General features: G+C 40.7%; 1 protein-coding gene across 4 annotated transcripts in view; it reads right to left on the reverse strand.

Annotated features, from left to right (window-relative positions):
* Nucleotides 1-25,235, reverse strand: part of sema4ba (sema domain, immunoglobulin domain (Ig), transmembrane domain (TM) and short cytoplasmic domain, (semaphorin) 4Ba) — a 102,154-nt gene that overhangs the window by 29,850 nt on the left and 47,069 nt on the right. For all 4 annotated transcript variants that reach the window (XM_060877699.1, XM_060877700.1, XM_060877701.1 and 1 more), the window contains one exon: nt 18,349-18,506. In XM_060877699.1, coding sequence (XP_060733682.1) covers nt 18,349-18,506 — 158 coding nt within the window. The remainder of the gene's footprint in view (nt 1-18,348; nt 18,507-25,235) is intronic.

Consider the following 25,235-nt stretch of genomic DNA (forward strand, 5'->3'; position numbering starts at 1 on the left):
ATGTGTGCATGATGGTCCCCACATCTGCAAGCAAACACACAATGATTCCCATGAAAAGAAATGATAGTGAACTGAAGGCCATAGCCCAATACTGTAAAAGTTCTTACTGCATGTTTAAGCAAGATGCGTATGGAGTGCCGAATGGTACCCATTTACGTCTGGTGATAAATTCACCAACCTCCCTATGGTATGAAGACGGAGGACCTGGGAGGACTGGTTTAAGTAATGCCACTATATGTCTACGGACTCTAATGAGTGTGTTGAAACAAACACCCAAGGTAAATCAAACGAGAATTAACACATTCATTGCACAGCCTCCTCCTAAATTAAACTACACACACTGTTTTGTAGGAACAGGAAACATACCATTAGGTAATATCGCCAGCCAGAGATGCACTCACTTATATTACCCATAATCGGATGATGGGACCTGCCCACAGGCAGAGTGTTCCCTTATTCATCCATCTGACACCGGAACACTACTCAGGGCTGATGATTGGTATTGGGTCTGTGGTAAAAATGTGTATTTGGCCTTACCCCGTAACTGGGGGGGAGTATGTACTTTAGCAAGGTTTAAGTACCCTGGTGTGGTCATACTTCACTCACACTCACCCATAAAGCGGCCCAAAAGAGACGTTTCCGATGATGATTTTCTTCCGCCAGAACATAGACTAAAAAGTAAACTAAGTAAATGCTTTGATTCCATCTTCCCACAATATGGGATGACTCAGGTCTGGAATCAACTAGTCAAGTCACAGATTATCGGCTTGCCACTTATATTAACTCCACTAATCGGGCAGCAGAGGGTATCAAACAAGAACTCGCCACCCTTAGATTGACTACAAAACAAAATAGAATAGCCTTAGATGTTTTATTAGCTAAAGAGGGAGGGGTATGTGCCATGATAGAGATCAATGTTGCACCTTCATTCCCTCTAATGATGACGATCATGGGTCTATCTCCGATGCACTGCATGATATGCATAAAGTAGCAAACCAAATAAAACGAGATGAACACGGAGATCATAGTTGGGGACTTTGGTATACACTGTTTGGACAGTGGACTCCCTATCTATCAATGATAATCCCAGTGAGTGTGGTAGTGATCTTATTATGTTTGTTTGGCCCTTGCACATATAAATGCGTCCATCACATCATAATGTACAACCTAACGACCAAACAACTTGTGAAACTAGACGATGTTGACAATGATACAGAATGGATTCCTCCTACTATTTCACTGAATTTGACCAGACTGATCCAGAAAACAGACAAAGATGAATACGGACAGTAGAGACTTTTGACTTGTAGAAAAGTTACAATGAGATAGATGTTTAATGCTTTGCCTTTAACTGCATTTCTGTTTGGGCTCTGTCCCCACAAAAACAGTGTATTGTCCACTGAAGTTCATGTATTTTATGACACGTTCATGAAAACCTTACAAGGGAAATGTTATGCTGATGTGAGATTATACACGATTAAACTTAGCCTAAGACATATGCGAATATATTCATAACTGATTAAGTGATACTGATTAAGCAAATGATTAATAACACTGTGGATCAAGTAGTTGATTATTAGTAATAGCATATATTATTCAGAGCCTAGACTTGGTTACAGATTAATGATTATTGAAATTTTGTGTATTGTCCCAGGGACAAAAGGGGGGAATTGTGGTGGAAATTTCTAATCTTAAGATGTTCATAAGGCTTTGTTCTATGCTTGTACCCTGTGTGCGTCATGACCAGAGACTGACATCGTCATCAGTAGGTTTTGTTAAGATTATGTCAAGGGCAGTAGGGACTGGGAACGAGTTGTCCATAAACAATGTCCAATGTCCGGAACAGCATCTCCAGCACCACCACACTGAACACTGGAGCCCCTCAGGGCTGCGTGCTCAGTCTACTGCTGTTCACCTTGCTGACTCACGACTGTGCAGCAATGCACAGATCGAATCATATCAAGTTCGCCGATGACACGACTTTGGTGGGTCTCATCAACAAGAATGACAAGTCAGCATACAGAGAGGAGGTGCAACAGCGAACCACCTGGTGTAGAGCCAACAACCTTTCTCTGAATGTGAATAAACCTAAAGAGATGGTTGATGACTTCAGAAGAGCACAGAGCGAGCACTCTCCACTGAACATCGACAGATCATCCATAGAGATGCAGCGGATAGTGAGGACAGCTGAGAAGATCATTGGGGTCTCTCTTTCTTCAATCATGGACACTTACACCACGCGCTGCATCCGCAAAGCCAAGAGCATTGTGGATGACCACACACACCCCTCACACACACTCTTCACCCTCCTGCCGTCTGGAAAAAGGTACCGAAGCATTCGGGGCCTCACGACCAGACTGTGTAACAGTTTCTTCCCACAAGCCATCAGACTTCTCAATAACTGAACTGAACTGAGCACAACATGCACACGCACATCATCTGTATGGACTGCACAGACCTACACTGAACACACACACTGACACATCAAACTGTTTATATGCTGCTTACATCCATCAAACTGTTAACATGCTGTTTTGCACAATTTTTTGCTCTTTTGCACAAACATTTCAGTCGTTTTGCACATACTGTACAATATCTGTCATTTTGCACATACTATACAATATTTCAGTCGTTTGCTGTTTTTGCACAATTCTATACATTATCTCAAGGATATTTTTAGCAAGTGTTGCTAAAAAACTGTTCATTCTAGTATTACTGCACGAAATATTGTTTGAACATTCAGTATTCACATACAGTATTCACACTGGTCGGTGCTGTTTCTGTTTACTGTTTATTGTCTTTCGTGTATTGTATTTTTTGTACTTTTTGTATTGTCTTGTAACTTTTTGTCTGCACTGTCTTTTGTCCTGCACTGTTTTGTCTGTCTCGTCCTGCACTGTTTGCACCAGGTTGCACAGTTGCACTTTATGTGGCTAAGACTACTTACAAGTCCTTAGCCCTGTCTTTGTTTTATGTAGCACCATGATCCTGGAGAAACCTTGTCTCATTTCACTGTGTACTACAACAGTTATACATGGTTGAAATGACAATAAAAGCTTCTTGACTTGACTTGAAATGAGAAAAAAAAATCATTAAACAAGAAAAAATATTTATTTAAGTTATTTTGACAACAGTTGTTGACTTAATTTCAAGTTTAAAGTTTTAAACTCTTAGAACATGTGCATGATTATTCAACCCTAAGTGTCAAAACTTTGTAGAGCATCTTTTAGCTTTTATAAATTCTAAAACATTTTTTGTACGTGCTGACAAGCTTTTCACAACTCTCCATCATATTTTTGCCCATTCTTCATGCGCAAAAGCCTCTAGCTCATGGCTTCTGTGCTGCAACTGCCTTATTTATATTCCACCAAAGATTTTCAATCGGATTTAAATATGGTGACTGAGATAGCCACTCCAGGACATTCCAGGAACTTTTTCTCATACAAGCTTTAGTTGACTTGGAGGTATGCTTGGGATCATTGCCTTACTGAATGATCCAATGGACTGATCCAAAGTCCAACTGTAATGGCTTCCTTTTGAGTTTAACCATTTCTGGTAGGAAAGTAAAGTTGACACTACTTCATAGTTGAAATGAGGATGATTTAATCAAAATGAGTTCAATTCCAAGTGACAAGATACATCCAACTCCACATTATGTATGTAGGTCAAGAAACTGTCTCCCTTCCCACCTCCCCTTGCCACATCACTTCCTGTCTAATATGGCTACCTATAGGAAGTGCCAAGGCAGGTGCAACTCTTCCCATATACCACAGGGGGAGCACAAACTCCATAAACAAGTGAACATGAACATGGAGATAGTAAATCAGAATCAGAATCAGATTTATTGGCCAAGTGTGTTGACTCACAGAAGGAATTTGGTTCCAGCAGTTTGTGACTCTCAAAGGTACAGACATAAATAACACTATACTATACAAGAAAACAATGCAGAAGATGAGATACAATATAGACAGAATGAGTATAAAATATGAATATAGAATGAATAAAATATATAAAATATGAGTATGGAATAGGGGGCACGGTGGCTTCTCCCCGTGCCTCGGGGGTTTCCTCCGGGTACTCCGGTTTCCTCCCCCGGTCCAAAGACATGCATGGTAGGTTGATTGGCATCTCTGGAAAAATTGTCCCTAGTGTGTGATTGCGTGAGTGAATGAGTGTGTGTGTGTCCTGCGATGGATTGGCACTCCGTCCAGGGTGTATCCTGCCTTGATGCCCAATGACGCCTGACGCTGGCTCCCCGTGACCCGAGGTAGTTCGGATAAGCGGTAGAAGATGAATGAATGAATGAATGAGTATAGAATATGATTGATCAGTTATGTACATAAAGTGTGGGAGTGCAAATAACAATATTGTGCAGCAGCAGTAGTGTGTAATATACAGATGATTTGATGACTGACAGTCCTGATAATGCAGTACTTATGATAAGAAGCAGTGAATGTAATTATGGTGAGTTGTTGATCAGGGTGATTGCCTGGGGAATGAAACTGTTCCTGTGTCTGGCAGTTTTAGTAAGCAAAGTTCTGTAGTGCCTGCTAGAAGGGAGGAGATGAAAGAGGTTATGTCCAGGGTCAGTAATGATTTTCCCTGCCCGGTTTCTGGTTCTTGTGTCATACACGTCCTGGAGAGTGGGCAGGGGGGCGCCGATTATTTTTTCTGCTGTTCTAACCGTGCGTTGCAGTCTGTTTCTGTCCTGTTTTGTTGCTGCACCAAACCAGATGGTGATGGATGTGCACAGGACAGATTCTATGACTGCAGTGTAGAACAGCATCAACAGCTCCTGTGGCAGACCATACTTCCTTAATTGACGTAGAAAGTACATCCTCTGCTGGGCCTTTTTGATGATAGAGTTTATGTTGCACTCCCATTTCAGGTCTTGGGAAATGGTAGTACCCAGAAACTTGAAGGCCTCCACAGATGACACCGGGCTGTTGGATATTGTGAGGGGGAGTAGTGTTGATGGGTCTTTCCTAAAGTCCACTATCATCTCCACAGTTTTGAGGGTGTTTAGCTCCCACTGTTCTGCCTGCACCATAGCACCAGCCGCTTCACCTCCTGTCGGTATGCAGATTCATTGCCATCTTGGATGAGAGCAATGAGAGTAGTATCATCTGCAAATTTCAGGAGTTTAACAGTTTGGTCACTTGAAGTGCAGTCATTAGTGTAGAGGGAGAATAGCAGTGGGGAGAGGACACATCCCTGTGGAGCGCCAGTGCTGATTGTCCGAATGCTGGAGGTGAAGCTGGTGATCCACTGACAGATGGAAGGGGGTATAGTGAGCCTTAGGAGTTTGGAGTGGAGAATGTCCGGAATTATAGTATTAAAAGCCGAACTAAAGTCAACAAACAGAATCCGGGCGCATGTCCCTGGGCAGTCCAGGTGTTGCAGAATGTAGTGCAGTCCAATGTTGACTGCGTCGTCCACTGATCTGTTTACACGGTAGGGGATCCAGCATCTGTTCTGTGACAGATTTTAGGTGGGCCAATACCAGCTGTTCAAAGGTCTTCATGACAACAGATGTCAGAGTGACAGGCCTGTAGTCATTCAGTCCAGTGATGGAGGGTTTCTTGGGGACCGGGACGATTGTGGAGAGTTTAAAGCAGGAGGGGACTTCACACAGCTCCAGAGATCTGTTGAAGATATGGGTGAAAATAGGAGCCAGTTGATCAGCACATGCTTTGAGACAGGAGGGGGAGACCCCCTCAGGGCCGGCAGCTTTCCTTGTCTTCTGTCTCTGAAAGAGCCGATTCACATCCTCTTCACAAATCATGAGTGCAACTTGAGTGCTGGGAGGAATTGTTAATGGGGTTCCCAGAGGTGTGATGTCAGTCAGTGTGCTGGGTTGGATGGGAGGTGTGAAGGTGCTGTTCTCAAACCTGCAGTAGAAGGTGTTTTCTGCAGTAGAAGGTTGTTTTCTGAAAACCTGCTTTTCAGCTTTTCAGAGTAGCTTCTTTTGGCTACTCTGATCTCCTTTGTCAATAGGTTCCTGGCCTGCTTATACAGAGTTTTGTCTCCCCCTCTGTAGGCATCTTCCTTGGCATGTCGAAGTTTTTTGAGTTTGGCTGTGAACCATGGTTGTTGTTACTGTTTTTCGTCTTCACAAAAACTGATGTACGATGTCACGGTGTCAGTCAGTTCATCCAGGCTCAGAGATAGTCCAATCAGTGCAGTCAAAACAGTCTTGTAGTTCCCGCTTTGCCTCACTGGTCCATCTCTTCACTGTTTTTACTACAGGCTTAGTAGATTTTAGTTTCTGCCTGTATGTTGGAATAAGATGGACCAAACAGTGATCAGAGTTCCCCAAGGCTGCCCTAGGTACAAAGCGATACGCATCCTTAAGAATTGTGTAGCAATGATCCAGTGTCTCCCTCTCCCTAAGTGTTAGTTTTGCCCTGTTAAAGTCTCCGAGAATAACACAAATAGAATCCAGATTATTTTGCCCCAAGCCAGATATTTGGTTTGCCAGGTTTTGCAGTGCGTCACTCACTTTGGCCTGCGGTGGGATGTAAACTCCGGTCAGGATGAATGAGGAGAATTCCTCATTCAACTTGTTTGAAGTTCTATTTACTAGCATGACAATTACTAGCATATGTAGACACAAAAATAAATTCTACCATGTCAATTCCACAAATTGTTATTTACAGACCTCTAGAGCCATATTCTGAATACCTCTATGAATTTTCATATTATTTTTCAAAACTATTGATGACTTTATCATTCATTTTCATAATTTATAAGATCCTCTGAAAACAGCAGTCATGTCCATCTAGATAAAGTAGGGATTAATCAGAACATAAGACCCACCCATAATACAGGTTGATGTCATTCTAACCTTTGGACTAAACATAGAAAATATAGTCACACTTCCACAATCGAAAGCTATCTCAGCCCATTATCTTAAACACAACATATGCAATTTGCCATGTCACTGTGTTAAATGTACATTTACATTTGCTCCTGCAAAGAGATTTAACAACAGTCTCCCAGAATTATCATCCATTATTAAATCGCTGTCTGACCCCACAGAACATGATAAGGCAACTGATTACTTAGAGTCAGGGTTTTGCTACTCCTTAGATGTTGTAGCACTACTCAAAAGGAAAATAAGTAAAAAAGAAAAAACTAGCAAAGTGGTACAATGTCCACACATAAACCTTAAAACAATCAACTATGAAATTAGAATGTAAATGGTGTAAAACTAAAAACTTTAAGCCTTAAAACTAAAGCCTAGGGAGCTACAAAAAATCTATTGGTTCTGCATAGCTCTCAACCCTAATTGAAGATAACAAAAATAATCCAGAATTTTTATTTAATGCAATTAAAATTATAAAAATTTTAAATGTAATCAGGATTAAAACCACAATGTATGTATGTACTTTTTTAAGATACCAAACAAATGATTGTGTGATTTTTTTTCCTGCATAATTGTTTCCATTAGGAGCTATACATATGTCTTATGCTTCACATTGAAATAAATGTGAAGAAAAATAAATTTGGGGACAATCAGATCCTCCCTACTGGAATTGCATGATGGATAAGTATCTGCCTGTATTTCTCAGCATTATTAATCCTGACCAAGTCTCCAACTCCATTTGCAGAAATGCAGACCCAAAATTAAGGAAAGAACTTTGACTGTGCTTCACTGTTGCCCAAAGACACTCATTATTGTACTGCTGTCCAGCCATTCAGTAAACAACCTGCCTCCTGCTATAGTGAAATGAGACTTCAGAAGAAGAATGTACCTTGATCCCATGGGTTTCTGTCGCTAAGTTCAGTTCTTTGCGGAAGGCACTGTTGGACATCTTCCAGTTTCAAAGGGAAGTAAGCATGATGCGTCTTTCATCTGCTGCATTAATTTTCCCTGTCTGCCACTGGGTCTATGGTCCTCAACATTGCCCATTTCTTTGTGCATCTTCAAAATAGCTTGAACAGCACATCTTGAAACTCCAGCCTACTTTGAAATCTTTGCCTGGAAAAGACCTTACTGACACAGTATAACTACCTTATACTTGTCTTGTTGCTCAGCTCAGTCTTGCCTCCTAAACAGCAATTTCTGTTTCAGTTAATGTGTTTCAATATAAAAATTTATTTTCTCTTGGTATAATTTCCTAATCATACACCTGACTCTGATCCTACAAAATCTCTGACTTTGTCACTCCAAGAACACCCACTAGTTTACATTGTAGCAAAGTGTCATTTCTTCAGTGTCATCACATAAAAAGATATCATAAAATATTTACAAATATGTGAGGGATATTTATATGAGATACTGTATATTGTGACCAGGTGGAAAGGGAGCAAAGTACATAGTATTGGAGGGTGATACAAACTGTTTTATTATGGTGTGGATAGGAAAAGTGGTCCTAAAAAGAGAGTGGGGTAGGAGTGATCCTGAAGGATGAGTTTATGAGGAATGTTTTAGAAGTGAAAGAGTGCCAGACAGGGTTATCAGTTTGAAGTTTAGAATTTAAGGGGTGAACCTAATGTAATGAACAAGAATGGATTCAGTGTGTGTTGTGTTCATCAAAAGAAATAAAAACTATGCCATTTCAGTCACCATCTTGTCTGGTATTCTGCAAAAGTAACAGGAATTGGACTGCAGAGGACTGGGATAAGGTCTGATGAATCCACTTTACAATAGTTTGGGGCATCCAGAAAAACCTTGTCTATAGAAGAGGCCCTTGTTCCAACTGTTATGGGAACTATATGGGAGTATGTGTGCATGTGTTCGATAAAAACTGAAAATGGAATGTGGCCTTGCTGAGGTGTTAACTCAAAGGGATACATCTTTATTAACCAGCGAGGGTGCATGAACACATACACACACATATACCTGGGGTACAAAAAGGAGAGCTAAAACACTAGATTTTGCCTTTTCACTGTGTAGATGTTGCACTGTATGGAAGATGCCTTTTGCTGCAGCAAAATAAAATTCTTTTTTTTTTACTTCTTTGCTTTTACTACCACCTCTGAGTCTGAGTGGGGAGAGATCTGGACAATCACGAGACAGACCCAGCAACGGGATTCTGAGCTAAGTGGTAAGATTTTTCCATCTTCAGATAATCTGCCTCAGAGATAGGCAGAATTTAAGTTTGGATTCTGGCCAACGGTTCTGGGAACTGGTAAAGTTACATAAAAGTTCTGGGAACTGACTGTGTACTGCACAGTTTGAAGAAAGCTAAATAAAAGAGGTAATAAAGGCGGTTGTCTTGTTGATTGAATATTGAGAGGGTGTAAAAAAAAAAAGGTTACAGACATGGGTGGTGGAGGAAGCAAAGATGAGAGTGATGATTTTTTAAGACCATTTAAACATCCTAATGTTCAAATTATGGTAACTAATTATGAACCTGGTTCTGTATCGCAATATTGTATGTGGGTGATGGGCTGGGGATTTCCAGAAAAAAGGTAGTATTACTGAAAGGCAGTTAAAAAAGTTGAAAGAAATGTTGCAAGAGCAGGAGGCTTTAAAGTAAAAGGGAAAAAGAGAAGTATATTGGGTTGCATATAATATGTGGGCAATTGAAGCCCAAACCAGAGCATGAAAAAACAAACACACAAACTAACAAATCTTCTCTTCAGTGTTTTAAATATCTTGTAGATCCAGACCTGGATGGCGGCCCGCCAAGACTGCCACCTCAGGTGCGCAGCCAAACAATAATCAACCACCACCCTGTTACACTGCTGTGGCTTCTACACTCTTACTCTCCAGCAAGACATTATACACACAAAAGAATTCAGCTTTCAAAGGGGCAAAACCAGATGATCCTTTTTCCTGCACACTCGGGGAACACAATGATGAAACAGATCTACATTTCAGGCACAGCTCACTACTTCACCCAGACGGTAAAAAATGTTTACCCTCCATCATGCAAATGCCAACGCTGGAGGTAGCAGGTCTAGCGGGAGACCCAGTTCTAGTGTACCGTCTATGGGGTCCAAACGACATAGAAGATGCTGAAAAACAACATGCAGACCCAAGGGAAGAGAAAAGTTGAAAGTTTGGCGATGAACTGATCCGATTTTGCTGGCTGTGCTTTGACGGACCAGAAGGAAATACTCAGGTTTGTCATATTAACTTGAATAACGGCGAGAATGCTGAATACAAAGACTTAGTAGCATGGCTGGCTGAAGCTCTTGACCAGGCCTTTCCAGTAAAAATGGACATGACAAAATTTCCTTAAGTACACAAGAGGACGATGAAACCAGGCCCAAGGAGATTCCAGCAGAGGTATTGGTGTAGATAGTTCGAAAGCTTGCCGAGTTATAAACCTCCAAAATTTATAATGGGAGTCTATGGGAAAAAAAGGCCACTTTGAGACCCAGTACCGGAAGTACCGGTACTCGGATCGCTTAGAAAAGTAATAGCAACAAACTTCAGACCAGCATCTACAACATATCCGAATTTGGTGCATGTGGCTTGAAAGCCCTAGGAGGAGTTACTCTTGATATATTTTTGGCTAAGAAGAATAATAACTAGATTTGTAAAGTTCGTCGAGACAAACTTTGATGTTGGCTTTGACGGTGCAAGTATTTGCAAAGGCCAGTGCTTTTTGGAGGCGAGTGGACATAATGGTTAGTGTTACTTTTGGAGGCAAGTGGACAGAAAGATTGAGAAAGCTACTGGACCGCTAGGGTGCCAATACATTTGGAGCGGACATGAGCATGTGACGTGATCCGAATACCCGTGAGGCAGTTCCCCTCATTGTGCTGAGTGTTTTGATATGTTACATGTCCATGTTGTGCAAATTTTTTATTTCGCTTATTTTGGGGGCGGGGCTACACGTGACGTCACGTGACATGACCAAAATACACGTGAGGCAGTTCCCCTCATTGTGCCGAGTGTTTTGATATGTCACATGTCCATATTGTGCAAATTTTGGATTTTCACGTGATGTCACGTGACGTGACCAAAATACACGTGAGGCAGCTCCCCTCATTGTGCTGAGTGTTTTGATATGTCACATGTCCATGTTGTGCAAATTTTGGATTTTCACGTGATGTCACGTGACGTGACGTGCCCATAACACACGTGAGGCACTTCCCCTCATTGGGCTGAGTGTTTTGATATGTCACATGTCCATGTTGTGCTAATTTTTGATTTCGCTTATTTTGGGGGCGGGGCTACACGTGACGTCACGTGACCAAAATACACGTGAGGCAGTTTCCCTCATTGTGTTGAGTGTTTTGATATATGACACATCCATGTTGTGCAAAATTTATGATTGTGCTTATTTTGGGGGTGGGGCTACACGTGACGTCACGTGACGTCATGTGATGTCACCAGTATACCCGGTGGGGTGCCAGTACTTTTGGCAAAAAGTGGCTACTGAGGGTTTGGACATTTCATGTCAATACTGCAGTCATTATGGGATTCTACTTATTATTATACTGCATAGAACACAGGAGAGAAGCCGTGCCTGAGCTCTGCGCACGCTGCGTGTGTGAGAGCTTAGAGGAATTTTAGGAATTCCCCATTCAAGTCTAGGGGACGTTCAATCATCGACTACAGGAAAACCGAAAGTTCCGTCGGAACGCCGAAACAAAAACTTTGTCCGGAGTAACGTCCTAAAGAACCTCTCCGAGTTTGGTGTAAATCGCTCGAAAACTTGCCGAGTTATAAACCTCCAAATTTTATAATGGAAGTGGATACGAAAAAAGGCCACTTTGAGCTTCCGTACCAGGAATGCCGGAATTCCGATCGCTTAGAAAAGTAATAGCAACAAACTTCAGACCAGGGTCTACGACATATCCGAATTTGGTGCATGTGGCTCGAAAAACCTAGGAGGAGTTACTCTTGATAAATTTTTGTCTAAGAATAATAAAAATAATTAAAGCTGCAAGCAGCATTTCCCGGGTTCAAACGTTTAAGGCCTTTGGATTGACATGACAATATATGTCATGTCATGCTACATATGTCATGCTACAGAGGGTGCCACAACATTTGTAATGTTAAGTACTCACCCGTCCAGTTTTCCCTAAAATAAACAAAGTCATATCCATTAGAGATGAGCCGGATACTTGGCTGAAACGAGTATCCAGTACGGATAAAGCACTTCTGCCGAGTACGAGTATTATACGAGTAATACGAGTCAATATCTGTGCTCGGTCACAGCGGCCCTCCCCTACACACATACAGATGTATTGTGTTGCTGTGTCTCGCTCTGCTCACTCACAGTCACAAACAGAACAGCTCTCTGTCTCTCCCTCAGTCACTCGGGTTCGCGGGTATTTTCCGTTAACGTTTAGGGTTTCTTCAGCTTTTTACTTCGGGTTGTAACATTAATAATACGTACTTACTAACCAGTAGAGTTCTGGTAAACGTGGGTTCGTTCAGAAGTGGTGCTTGCTTGGTAGAATGCGTCTCTGCCTGTCGGAGATTTTTTTTCTTTTTTAAACCTTCAGCTGTCTCTAACCAGTAACCAGACACTGTGTGTCTGACACGTTTTTGCTGTATTTCATAAAAACATAAAGGTAGTAAGCTAGTGTTATAATTATATATTATATAATTATATATTATAATTAATTATTACCGGTTAAAGCCCCGCCCATTTCAAGACAAGCCCCGCCCGCTTTCGGGTTAGGCCCCACCCACTCCGAGTGAGAACCAGAATCAGAATCTTTGCCTTACAAATCAGCAAAAATTACAAGTCATTACAAAAATTGGGTTTTTGGACTGTTGGGGGCGCTAGAGAGCTTTTTTTTTTTTTTAAAATGGCTGTTTTTAGTGATTTTTCCATTATAGCGCCAGCAAGTGGCCAATCGCCGCGATTTTTGAACTGTGACCTCAGTTTGACCTCTTGGACACTTGTCCCAAGTTTGGTGTTGATAGCTCATTTAATTCTTGAGTTATTGACATTTTATTAAAACTGGCTCCTCATAGTCCAAACTTTTTGGGGCCCCTTAAGGACCCTGAATCAAAATTTCGACTTTTTTTCGAAAATTATTGTCTTTGAGACTCCAGAGAATATTACTGCACTGGATTGGTCTTGATCAGGTGAAAAACCTAGGACTAGTTAGCAAAAGTAGGTTTCGGATAAAATGCGCGATAGCGAAAAAATTTAATGGCGGAAATGAAATTGGAGATATACGTTTTTTAAGTCATGAGCCAAGGATTCCAATGATATAAAGCACTTGAGATTTGGACATAGGGGTTTTAGTGGTTTAGGGGTTATGGGGACAAACACGTTTTGGGGTGCAGAAGCACCCCAAATTGTCCGATTCCACTGAGATTTTGGCCCTGAGTAACTGTGACCAGTACTACCATCTGACCAAGTTTGAGCTCGCTAGGCCTTACGGTTTGGGCTGCACGACCGTTTCTAGGGCAGAATAATAATAATAATAATAATAATACTAATTAAAGCTGCAAGCAGCATTTCCCGGGTTCAAGCGTTTAAGGCCTTTAGGGAGTTTAAGGCCTTAAAGGATTTTCACATACACAAAGTGACCCGCAAGTTACAGAGGGTGCCACAATATATGTCATGTCATGCTACATATGTCATGCTACAGAGGGTGCCACAATATATGTCATGTGAAGTACTCACCTGTCCAGTTTTCCCTAAAATAAACAAAGTCATATCCATAAAGCGAAGAAACACAAGCACCCAGATGTAGAACGAGTGACCCGCAAGTCATTTCCTGAAGAAAATGTGAATGTGCTTGCACGTGGCAAATTCCCCTCATCGTGCTGAGTGTTTTGATGATTATGTCACATGTCCATGTTGTGCTAACTGTTTTGATTTCGCTTATTTTGGGGGCGGGGCTACACGTGACGTCAGTTCCCCTCATCGTGCTGAGTGTTTTGATATGTAATATGTCCATGTTGTGCTAACTTTTTGATTTCGCCAATTTTGGGGGCGGGGCTACACGTGATGTCATCAGAATACCCGCGAGAATCAGAATCTTTCTCAGAATCAGAATCTTTGCACAAAATTGGGTTTTTGGACTGTTGGGGGCGCTAGAGGGCTTTTTTTTTTAAAATGGCTGTTTTTAGTGATTTTTCCGTTATAGCGCCACGAAGTGGCCAATCGCCACGGTTTTTGAACTGTGACCTCAGTTTGACCTCTTTCACATGTGTCCCAAGTTTGGTGTTGATAGCTCATTTAATTCTTGAGTTATTGACATTTTAGTAAAACTGGCTCCTCACAGTCCAAACTTGTTGGGGCCCCTTAAGGACCCTGAATCAAAATTTCGACTTTTTTTCGAAAATTATTGTCTTTGAGACTCCAGAGAATATTACTGCACTAGATTGGTCTTGATCAGGCGAAAAACCTAGGACTAGTTAGCAAAAGTAGGTTTCGGATAAAATGCGCGACAGCGAAAAAATTTAATGGCAGAAATGAAATTGAAGATATACGTTTTTTAAGTCATGAGCCAAGGATTCCAATGATATAAAGCACTTGAGATTTGGACATAGTGGTTTTAGGGGTTTAAGGGTTATGGGGACAAACACGTTTTGGGGCACTGAAGCTAAAAATCAGAACGAATACAATAGGGTTCCGCGCTTCGTGCTTGAACCTTAATAATAATAATAATAATAATAATAATAAGAAGAAGAAGAAGAAGAAGAAGAAGAAGAAGAAGAAGAAGAAGAAGAAGAAGAAGAAGAAAACCGACAATAACAATAGGTGTCTACGCCCCTTCGGGGCTTGACCCCTAATAAGAAGAAATCTAACGATAACAATAGGTGTCTACACCCCTTCGGGGCTTGACCCCTAATAATAATAATAATAAAAAGATTAGAACGGAAAACAGAATGTTGGCTTCTACAAAGCCAACATAATAATAATAATAATACAAAAATACTGCCTTTAAGTCAGACAACTTAACTTTCAGAACTAAAAGATTCAAAATCTACAGCTCAGGCATAACATACGCCTTTACTGTCTAATTTGGAATGCTTTGTGATAATTAAGAGGCAAAAACATGGACAGGAACTTGGAACAGGAACTTATAAATCAGAATATAAAAGTTTCTCTCTCTCTCAATGTGTGTGTGCTTTAAAAGGAGCATGTGATTGCAACAAAGAAGAGTAAGAAGGTAAGCATATCAACTGAGGCTTGCATTGCGATTTGAAGCAATGTTTCCTGCTGCTGTAAACAGACGCTCTGATGGTGTCCCAAACCTTGGACATTTTCTGTCGTTTTCTCCTGTTTGTTTCTTCCTGTTGCTCATTGCCATTGTTATCGCGCCCTTCCATTTTGCAGCCCACACTAGCACGTGCCCATGCGCTCAAATCAAAAGACTGCTAACTCCTCGCGTATCCTTCCGGTTTGACGTAAGCGCGTTGTCTCACACTCACACACACACACACAAAATAATTGCACAAGAACATGACATGAGCTTTAAAATGAATTAAACGAGGCTTTTAACGAGGAATTTGCCTCGATTAATTTTTGTAAGCGAGTTAGTTAAAAAAAAATATAATAATATCCAAAGATATTGAGCACAAATATTTATTTTGCAGGTGCTATAACATGCAGCTACAAGCTAGCCAGTTAATTATGCTGTGATGAAGTTTCTAGATTTCTACATAAATATGACCCAAATATCAGATTTTCACAAAAGTACTAAAAGTAGACAAATTGAAACAGATAAAATGTTCGTGACAAATATATAGTTCTTAACTTAAGTATTAAGAAAATTTATTCGGATTTACATCTCTGTGAGTTGTTGTCTTTTTCTCTTGAGATTCAGTTCATAGACCAATTTATTGACATCTTCCTTTAGAATTCACCGCTATAATTCTGAATTAATTTTTCCATCAATGATGCCAAGCCATCCTGGCACACATGCATAGGAGTTTGATCCCATGTCCACCAAGCTATTGACGTTTTAGTAAAACTGGCTCCTCACAGCCCAAACGTTTTGGGGCCCCTTAAGGACCCTGAATCAAAATTTCGACTTTTTTTCGAAAATCATTGACATTGAGACTCCAGAGAATATTACTGCACTGGATTGGTCTCGACCAGGCGAAAAACCTAGGACTAGTTAGCAAAAGTAGGTTTCGGACAAAATGCACTATAGCGAAAAAATTTAATGGCGGAAATGAAATCGGAGATATACGTTTTTTAAGTCATGAGCCAAGGATTCCAATGATATAAAGCACTTGAGATTTGGACATACGGTTTAGGAGTTATGGGCACAAACGCATTGAGGGGCGCTGAAGCGCCCCAAATTGTCCGATTCCGCTGAGACCTTGGCCCTGAGTAACTGTGACCAGTACTACCATCTGACCAAGTTTGAGCTCTCTACGCCTTACGGTTTGGGCTGCACGATCGTTTCTAGGGCGGAATAATAATAATAATAATAATAATAATAATAATAATAATAATAATAATATTAAAAATTCTAACAAAGACAATAGGTTTCCAGCGCTTCGCGATAATTAAGTTTAACTTTCCTGCAATAGGAGCACAGAGGATTCACAGCACTGCACTCTGTGCTCACACATCTGGACAATAATAACACATATGCATGAATACTGCTTGTGAACTTTACCTCAGCATTTAATACTGTCATCCCTTCCAAGCTAATCACCAAACTCTAGGCATCAACACCTCCCTCTGTCACTGGATTATGGACTTTCTGAACAACAGACCCCAGCATGTCAGGTCAGGCCACATCTGCCCTGCCACCATCACCCATAACACAGGTGTACCAAAGGGCTGTGTGCTGAGCCTATTCCTCTATTCCCTCTTCACTTAAAATAGTGATTATAGATAAAATTCTATAATCAAGTTTGCTGATGACACCACAGTGATTGGCCTCATCACCAACAACGATGAGACAGCCTACAGGGAAGAGGTACAGCAACTGGCCTCATGGTGAGCCGACAACAACCTGCTCCTTAACACCAGCAAAACAAAGGAGCTTATCTATTTCAGGAGAGAGAGAGGAGGCACGCATGCCCCCATCCACATCAATGAGTTGCCAGTTGAATGTGTCTTCAGCTTCAAGTTCCTGGGGATCCACATCTCAGAGGACCTGTCCTGGACCACCAACACCTTCAGCCTGTTCACTAGTTCACTAGTGCATGTTCTTCTTGAGGACATTGAAGACACATCACCTGTCTTCAGCCATCCTGCAGAACTTTTATCCCTGTGTAATTGAGAGCATCCTGACCAACTGTGTCACAGTCTGATATGGGAACTGCACAGCCACAGACCGCAAGGCACTGCAACAGGTGGTGAAAACTTTACTTACAGCCATTAAGGAGGTACAAAGGAAACACTGTTTGTGTCAAGCTGACAGCATTCTTAAAGACTCATCTCACTCTGGCCATAGACTGTTTGTCCCCTATCCCTCTGGTAGGCACTTCAGAAGCCTGTGGACAAAGACCAGTAAGGGACTCCCACTGAACTCTGCCTCCCGGTGATCACCCACCCCTGTATATTATGTCGACAGCACCTGTATATTTGTCAATATAATATATAACACACTGTATATCATGTCCACAGCATATTCATCTGTATATTATCCTGTTCATACTGTAAATACTGTACTGCTGCTTATTGCACTTCTGTTACATGCCAAACTGCTCTTTTTTTTGCATTGAACCTGTACATGTGTAATGACAAAGTTGAATCTAATCTAATCTAATCTAATCTAGTCTTCATGCTCATGGAGTGCTCTTTGTTGGTTGAACACTTTTGAGGAGGGTAGCAATGGTTTTAAAATTCCTCCATTAGTACACAATTTGTGTGACTGTGGATTTCCAAACTCTTTAAATATGGTTTTGTAACCTTTTACAGCCTTATGAGCAACAACAACTCTAAGCTCCTCAGAAATCTGCTTTGTTAGTGTTATGATACACTTCCGCAAACATGTGCTGTGAAAATCTGACGTTGATAGATCCTTGTTTTTTAAATAAAACAGGGCACTCACTCCCATTGAAAACAGGTGTACTTTTCAAACTAACTATTAACTAATCACAAGTATGTATAGTACTTTTGTCTGATTCTTTTGATTTGGTTCACTTAGTCTACAATTAGTGCTTGTGAAAATCTTATGTTTTTGGTATATTTATGCAGACATATAGAAAATACTAAATATTTCAAGCAACACTATCTGTTGCCATTGTTAAAGATTTAACAAGCAAATATGTCAGTACATTGATATATGTAAAGCAAATATTTTTAAACTCATTTAAAGGTTAAAAAGTGCTACACTGCTTACTATGATGCTGCAAAACATAGTGAACAGTGTTCAGTGAATTCTGATTTCTGGGGAACATTCACTAGTTTTCCCTATTTGGAGGTCTACGCCCAAACTCCCAACCCCAAAACCCTAAGCCCATAGCCAAACACAAACTCACTCCAACAAAGCACTCCTCACCTTACACACACGAGCAATACGTGAAACAATAGTGTTGTCGAAGAAATTAAACTCTTTTCCTGCTTCGCTGAAGAAAAAGTAAATTTTATCATCATCACCCACTGCGTTGCCTTTTGGGAGGCTCTCCTGGATGAAGGCAGAGCCTACAAAAGCTGGGTCTGTGGAAAGAACAAACCGTAATATTACAATAAGAAAACCAAATATTCTTCAAATGTAGTACATAACAGTTCTGCTGATTATTTATGCTGACATTTTATATTTATACTGATGTCTGTCTGAAAATGAACAATAACACAAATGTAGAAATAGTTTGATTCTATTTCTGCAAACCCATTTTTGTAAAAGTATATTTAGCATATTATAAGGCTTTTTGAGAGAAGCCAAGGATTTGGTAGAACGAAAAACTTTGGCTTACAATTCTTGAGCTATAGTTTAAAATGTGCTCTGTATTATTTTGCCATTAGGATGACTGGGCCCATCTTGCTTACCTGTGTAGCAGGGGGGAGTAGTATCTACTAAAGTGTGGTCTATGCAATTAAACAATAATGGTAATCATTTTGAACATTAAATGTCTTCAATTAAATTCAAAAAGGATTTGCAAGTTAATGTGTTCTGTTTTTATTTACATTTCACATATGTCCCAATTAAATTTTTTTTGTCAATAATTTTGTATCATGGGACTTCTGGCTTAAGCCTGCTTTGAATAGTTGTCAGTGTGTTTTGTTTGAGTTCACCGTTTACCATTGATATACACTACTTTAAATATGGCTTTCTGAATAATGCTGGAACATTAATAATTATATGGATTTTAGAATGCAACTTCAAAATAAAAATGGAGACTCAGATGAGGCAACACCAGCAATTCTGTACCGCTCCCTGAGGATTCAACTGCTCTATTTGATGATTCGAATTCTACTATGGAACAAAAGTCATATTACAATGCTCATGACAAATGCCTTTGAGTGGTATAAGACTGAGCATTGAATGCCCCATGGATGTGCTACAAAAGGAAAACAAATTTTTGAAAGCGGTGGATGACCTTGAGAACCAATCATGGAGGCCAAATATGAGAATGGTGGGCATCCCAGAAAAGCTTAAGGAGTCAGACACTATTAAGTTATGACAGAAGTTTTCAAGGCAGTATTGTGGAAGGTCTTTTACATCACGTTCTTCCTCACGTTCTTTCACAAGTGCACATAATTATATTTGGTACACTTTCATTTCATAAAGCACAAGCATTCAATCTTTTGATTTAGCAGACGAAAACAAAAGTTTTATTTTCACAGACAAAAGGTGTTTTTTTCTTTAAAGAGGATTTCAACTGGTTACAACTCTAAGGCCCGATATCATCATGTGGTCTCCGGACGGAAGGAAGATCATCATGGTGGAGTTGACGGTGCCGTGGGAGGAGGGCTGTGAGGAAGCTGCCGAGAGGAAAAGAGCCAAATACCAGCAACTTGTTGAAGGTTGTCGGGATAAAGGGTGGACATGTTGGCTGATGACGGTGGAAGTAGGATGTCGGGGATTCCCAGCTCAATCTGTGTGGAATCTATTAACAAAGGTTGGACTGAGAGGTCACTTGAGGAAAGCAGCTGTTCGTAAGCTGGGGGAAGTGGCAGAGAGAGCCTCCTGTTGGCTCTGGCATAAGAGAGGGGATATAAGCTGGAAACCTGGAGGAGAGGGGCAGAAACCTGGCCAGTTTCTGCTAACCCACCAACTGGAGGGTGTTGTGGTTAAGGGTCGAAACACCCAGTGAAGGTTGGGGACCACCTGACGACCTCACCTCCAGGCTTCATCCATTAGTAATGGATGTATGTTAGCATCGTAGATGTATTATATAACAGTGCAGAGCTGAAGAAATAGTGAGCGTCTCTATAAGAAAGGAACCAAATTCACCCAATTGTACATAGCAAGGTCACATATTACTCACAAAGGGAAAATACACTGCTTTGATACTATGGATTATACTGTTTTTTGTTTTGCATGTTTGTTTGGGGGTTGGGAGGCTTGCAGCTTACACCATTTTAATTACACAAACCTTTCCAACCTCAAACATTTTAAACCAGATATAGTGTTTATTCAAGAAACTCAGTTAAGATCAGAAGACTACAAAAGAATCTATAAAACATGGTTTAGTCATGTTTTTCATTCAAAAGTGAATAACAGATCTAGGGGTGTGGCAATATTAGTTAATAAGAGAATACAGTTTATACCATCTGACACAATTAGAGATTATTTTATCTCTGTCTATGTTTTTTAAATACTGAGTGTTTTAGTAAACCTTTTTGCTCCCAACTGGGCCAACATCCAAATTGCAAATAATCTTTTGTCATTCATTCCAATGCTTAATATAAACTTTCTGGAGACTCAAATTGTGTTATTAACCCACTCTGTGAAAGATCTACCATTAGCAGGAACACTTTGCTATGGCATTTTCTGGAAACTTCTTAACTCATGCAGTTCTGAATGTAGAATGGTTGCGTAGACCCCTGGAAACGTCTTAACTCATGCAGTTCTAAATTTATTCCCATCATTCCTTTACCAGGTTAGATTATTGCTTTATAGCTAACATACAGTTGTGCCTAAAGGTTTACATACCTTGGGAGATTTTGCAAGATGTACAGTGTACAATTTCTTAAAGAAAACATGAGTGAGAAAGCAAAACAAATTTATTTTATTTCTTATAGGACTTATGTTATGTATGACATAACAGAATTTCACAATCAAACAAAATATAACAAAAAAGAAAATAAGTAAATAGTCCATGTTCAAAGGTTTGCATACCTTCAAGTTTACAACTTTGCACCTCTGTACATCAGACAGGCACCCACTGTTTCCTTATTCAGTTCAAAACACATTCCGTGGTTGTTATTTAATTTTGAATTATTGCTGTTATTTTATTTTGTTAATATTTAATAATTGTATTATCTTATTTTATGATGTACAGCACGTTGTGCTCAGCTTTGGCTGTTCTAAAAGTGCTTTATATTATATATTATTATTATTATTATTATTATTATTAGTAGTAGTAGTAGTAGTAGTAGTAGTAGTAGTAGTAGTAGTTCTTAATATTGTGTATTGCCCCATTAAACATCAATGATGGCAAGTAGTCTTTTGTAATAATTGTGCATGAGTTCCTTAATTCTCTCAGGTGTTATAGCTGCCCATTGTTCTTATATTGTTCTACATATATCCCTTGATGCTCTTGAGGTAAGGCTGAGGTCCAGCCCTTCAATAGCAATTTTTGTACACTGTACTTTTGTTTTCTTCCTGAATTTTGCTAATGCTAATGCTTCATGGTAAAGCTGATTCATATTCCATTATCCCTCTTGACTTTCAGATATGCATGGGCTCTTGCTTTAAATCCAGGCTCACACTGTATCTGATGTTGGCCACAATTTGGAAATCTGAGATAAATGTTGAAAATACTAAAAGATTTTTAGCATTTAAAATCTATAGTCTTTGATCACTGGTTTGACAGTCACAGACAGCGATTGATGGCTGCTGTGATCAGTTTTTTTCCTCCAATGAAGTTCTGGCAAGGTCGATGTGACATCTCCTATGACAAGCGTCAAACCATGAACCAATAGTGCACAACTTCAAATCACATCAGGTGATTTTTATACAGCAAGAAAAAAAAACTAAAAATGCTGTAGATTGTTTCCGATTGCTGCTACCTTCCATATTAGCAAAAAAACATGGGTCTGAATGTGTCACGGATTGCTGAGGTAAACTAAAGGTTCTCTCCTGGGGCCACGCCTCACTTTTTGCTGGACACTCTGGGGGGTCAGAATCTTGGAGTATTCGTGCCATCGGTTCTGGTGGCCCAATATGGATAAAGATGTCTGGACCTATGTCATGGCCTGCCAGACCTGTGCCCAATATGGTCACAACTTTCCCTGGACTTTGTCTCTGGTCTAGCAGTGTCTTAGGGAATGGGGGGTGATACATGTGGTAGTGGACTGGTTCTCAAAAGCCTATACATTTATTCCACTGCCCTAACTCCCCTCAAACAAAGAAACAACTGAGCTCCTCTTGCACGGCATATAGTAAGAACGCAGGGATTTCCATTTGACTTGGTATTTAAACAAGGCCCTCAATTTGATAGTCTCTTCTGGAAGGCCTTTTGCTGTCTAATAGGTGCTACAGTGAGCATATTGTCTGAATATAATCCAGAGTCAAATGGCCAGAGAGGGTTAACAAAAATTTGGTGCACTCACCTCTGGGCATGTCACCTTTTGAATGGCAGTTTGGCTACCCTCCTCTCATGTTTGCCTAGCAGGACAAGGAGCTAGGTGTTTTGGCAACAGAAAAAATGGTGGTCCAGCACCATCTGCAGAAGGCCAGAACAGCCCTGCAGGCAGCTGCCCAGAGCTCTATCAATGTAGCTATTTGCAAGAGGTGCATGCCTTACACATTCTGCCGGAACAGTAAAACCTGCTATAGTGGGTAGAGTTGAAGAAATTGGCACCTCCGTATATTTGGCCCTTTAAATTCCTGAGGAGAATAAATCCCATGGCATACCACCTGGATTCTCCCCTCCCTATGAAGATCAACCCCTCTTTCCACATGTCCAGACTTGTGCCGGTCCTCTGTAGCCCCTTGGCACCTCCTACGAAACCTGTCCCACCCCCTCCCTGTATCGTAGATGATACCTTGCCTTTAAAGTACACCAGATATTAGACTCCCCCTGCTGCGGAAGGGGTGTACAGTACTCGGCCGACTGGGAGGGGTACAGATTAGAGGAGCTCTCATGGGTCCCAGCATGACACATCCTGGACTCAGAGCTTATCAGGGACTACTGAAGAAACCGGGCTGCGGGTTAGGAATGTTGGGAGCCGTCCATAGGGTTGGGGGTACTGTAATGTCATAAGTGCCTTTTCAGACAAATCCACAGCCAACTACACCATCTTTTATAGGTCCACAGTCCCATGCAGGTAATCAGGGCTAATGTGTGGCAACTGGAGTTTTTTCAGTTGTCATGAAGACATGGTTTGTGCCAGGTATTAGTGGGGTAATTTCTCTGAGATCTTATTTTCCCTCAAGAGGTAATCTTCCTGATTCACCTTGATATTTCCCAAGTGTAGGATTTAGAGAAGTTTCATTGAGGTTCAGGCAAAGAGTTAGGTCTCCTCCCCTCTTTCCTTGAAAATACTCTCTATCAGGTTCAGTGATCATGTTTCTTGCTGGATCATTGAATAGTCCTGTTCATGGCAGGTATTTCCAGGCAGCATCTCCCCTCATGCGGAACATTCCTGTGCTCTTTTTACAAAAACACTGAGAAGAAATTCAACATAAAGTAAGTAATAATAGTAAAGTCAAGTTTATAGTTGAAAGATATAAAATTGCAATTGCACATTTGCCAAAACTCACAGATTAATTACCCAATGTAGAAGAAAACAGCAAGGGGAACAACGCAACAGGGGTGATATCCCAATATGTTCCGAAAAGTCAGGGAAGCTTTAGGGAGTTTTGGGCATATTCTGCCCATGGGACAAATTCACTCCACTCGTTGTTAATGGCTACAATATGACTAGAGTTTTTGGTTTAGGCATTCCACTTGGCCATTGGATTCTGGGTGGTAGCCTGATGTGAAACTGACATTTATCCCCAGTTTTTCCCCTGTCCGATACCATATCTTTGGGGAGGCCATAGAAGCAAAAAACACTGTGAAACATGGCTTTGGCTGTGTCCATGGGCATAGGAAGGCCCTTGAGTGGCACCAGTCAGTGAGCTTCAGAAAAATGATCTAGAATAACTAGAATAGTATTGCAGCCACGTGAATTCGGTAGGTCTGTGACAAAGTGTATTGAGAAGTGCGACCAGAGGCGTCATGATATTAAGTAATCCTGCTGGCAGTTGACAAGATGATTGAGATTGCGCTCACACTGAACAAGTCCTGACATAGGGGCGATAGGTTAATTCATGGGAGGTTTCTGCATGTGTTCGTAGCAGCGTGAGAGGGTTCAGGTGCCAGTAAGCTACTCCAGTTTTTTATGATGCGTGATCGGTGGGGTCTAGATGTCTGAAAAAAGCACCGAAGCATTGGGGCCCTCACAATCAGACTGTGAAACACTTTCTTCCCACAACCCATCAGGTCCATTTCTACATGCAAACCAGTTTAACACTAGACAAAAAACACACACACAAGCTGGAGACAAGATGGCGAGACTCAGGCACCTTGGTAAGGTTATCCTAATCCAAGTCACGTCAAGTCAGTCTAGAAGCTTTTGTTGTCATTTCAACCATATATAACTGACAGAGTACAAAGTGAAATTAAGCGTTTCCCCAGGAACCTAGTGCTACATAAAATGACAAAGCTACATAAAATTACATAAAGCTACATAAAAGAACACAGGAATAAGTTCTAGCCACATTAAGTGCAACATGTGAGACAAAAGACAGTGCAAACAGACAATATTCTGAATATTATAAAGTATATTCACATCTGATAAATGTTGCCTGATAAATGTTGTACATTAACACATAAAATAATTTTTTTTAAGAAAAAAAGGGGCGCTGTTGAGCAGCCAATGGAGTAAGACACTTGATTTGAGACTCCTGCAGAGTTTATAATAATTGTTATTTTATAACGCAATTTAGATTACCTTTTTGATACATTTACCCCTAGGGTATTTTGTTAAAGCTTTTTTCACCACTTGGACATATCAGGGCTGGTAAAACAGCTAAAACCCGTGCCACTGCGACCCAACAACTGAGGCCTGCTACAAAGGTAGTGACCCCGGACCCTGTGGCTCAGTGTTCACCCCGCAGCTCCACCTCTCAGAGGGACATTTACATTACATTTACAGCATTTGGCAGACGCCCTTATCCAGAGCGACGTACATAAGTGCTTAAATCTCTAACATTAAATCATTAATGCTGGC

This window comes from Tachysurus vachellii, chromosome 9 (genome assembly GCF_030014155.1).
Source record: "Tachysurus vachellii isolate PV-2020 chromosome 9, HZAU_Pvac_v1, whole genome shotgun sequence".
Classification (NCBI taxonomy): Eukaryota; Metazoa; Chordata; class Actinopteri; order Siluriformes; family Bagridae; genus Tachysurus; species Tachysurus vachellii.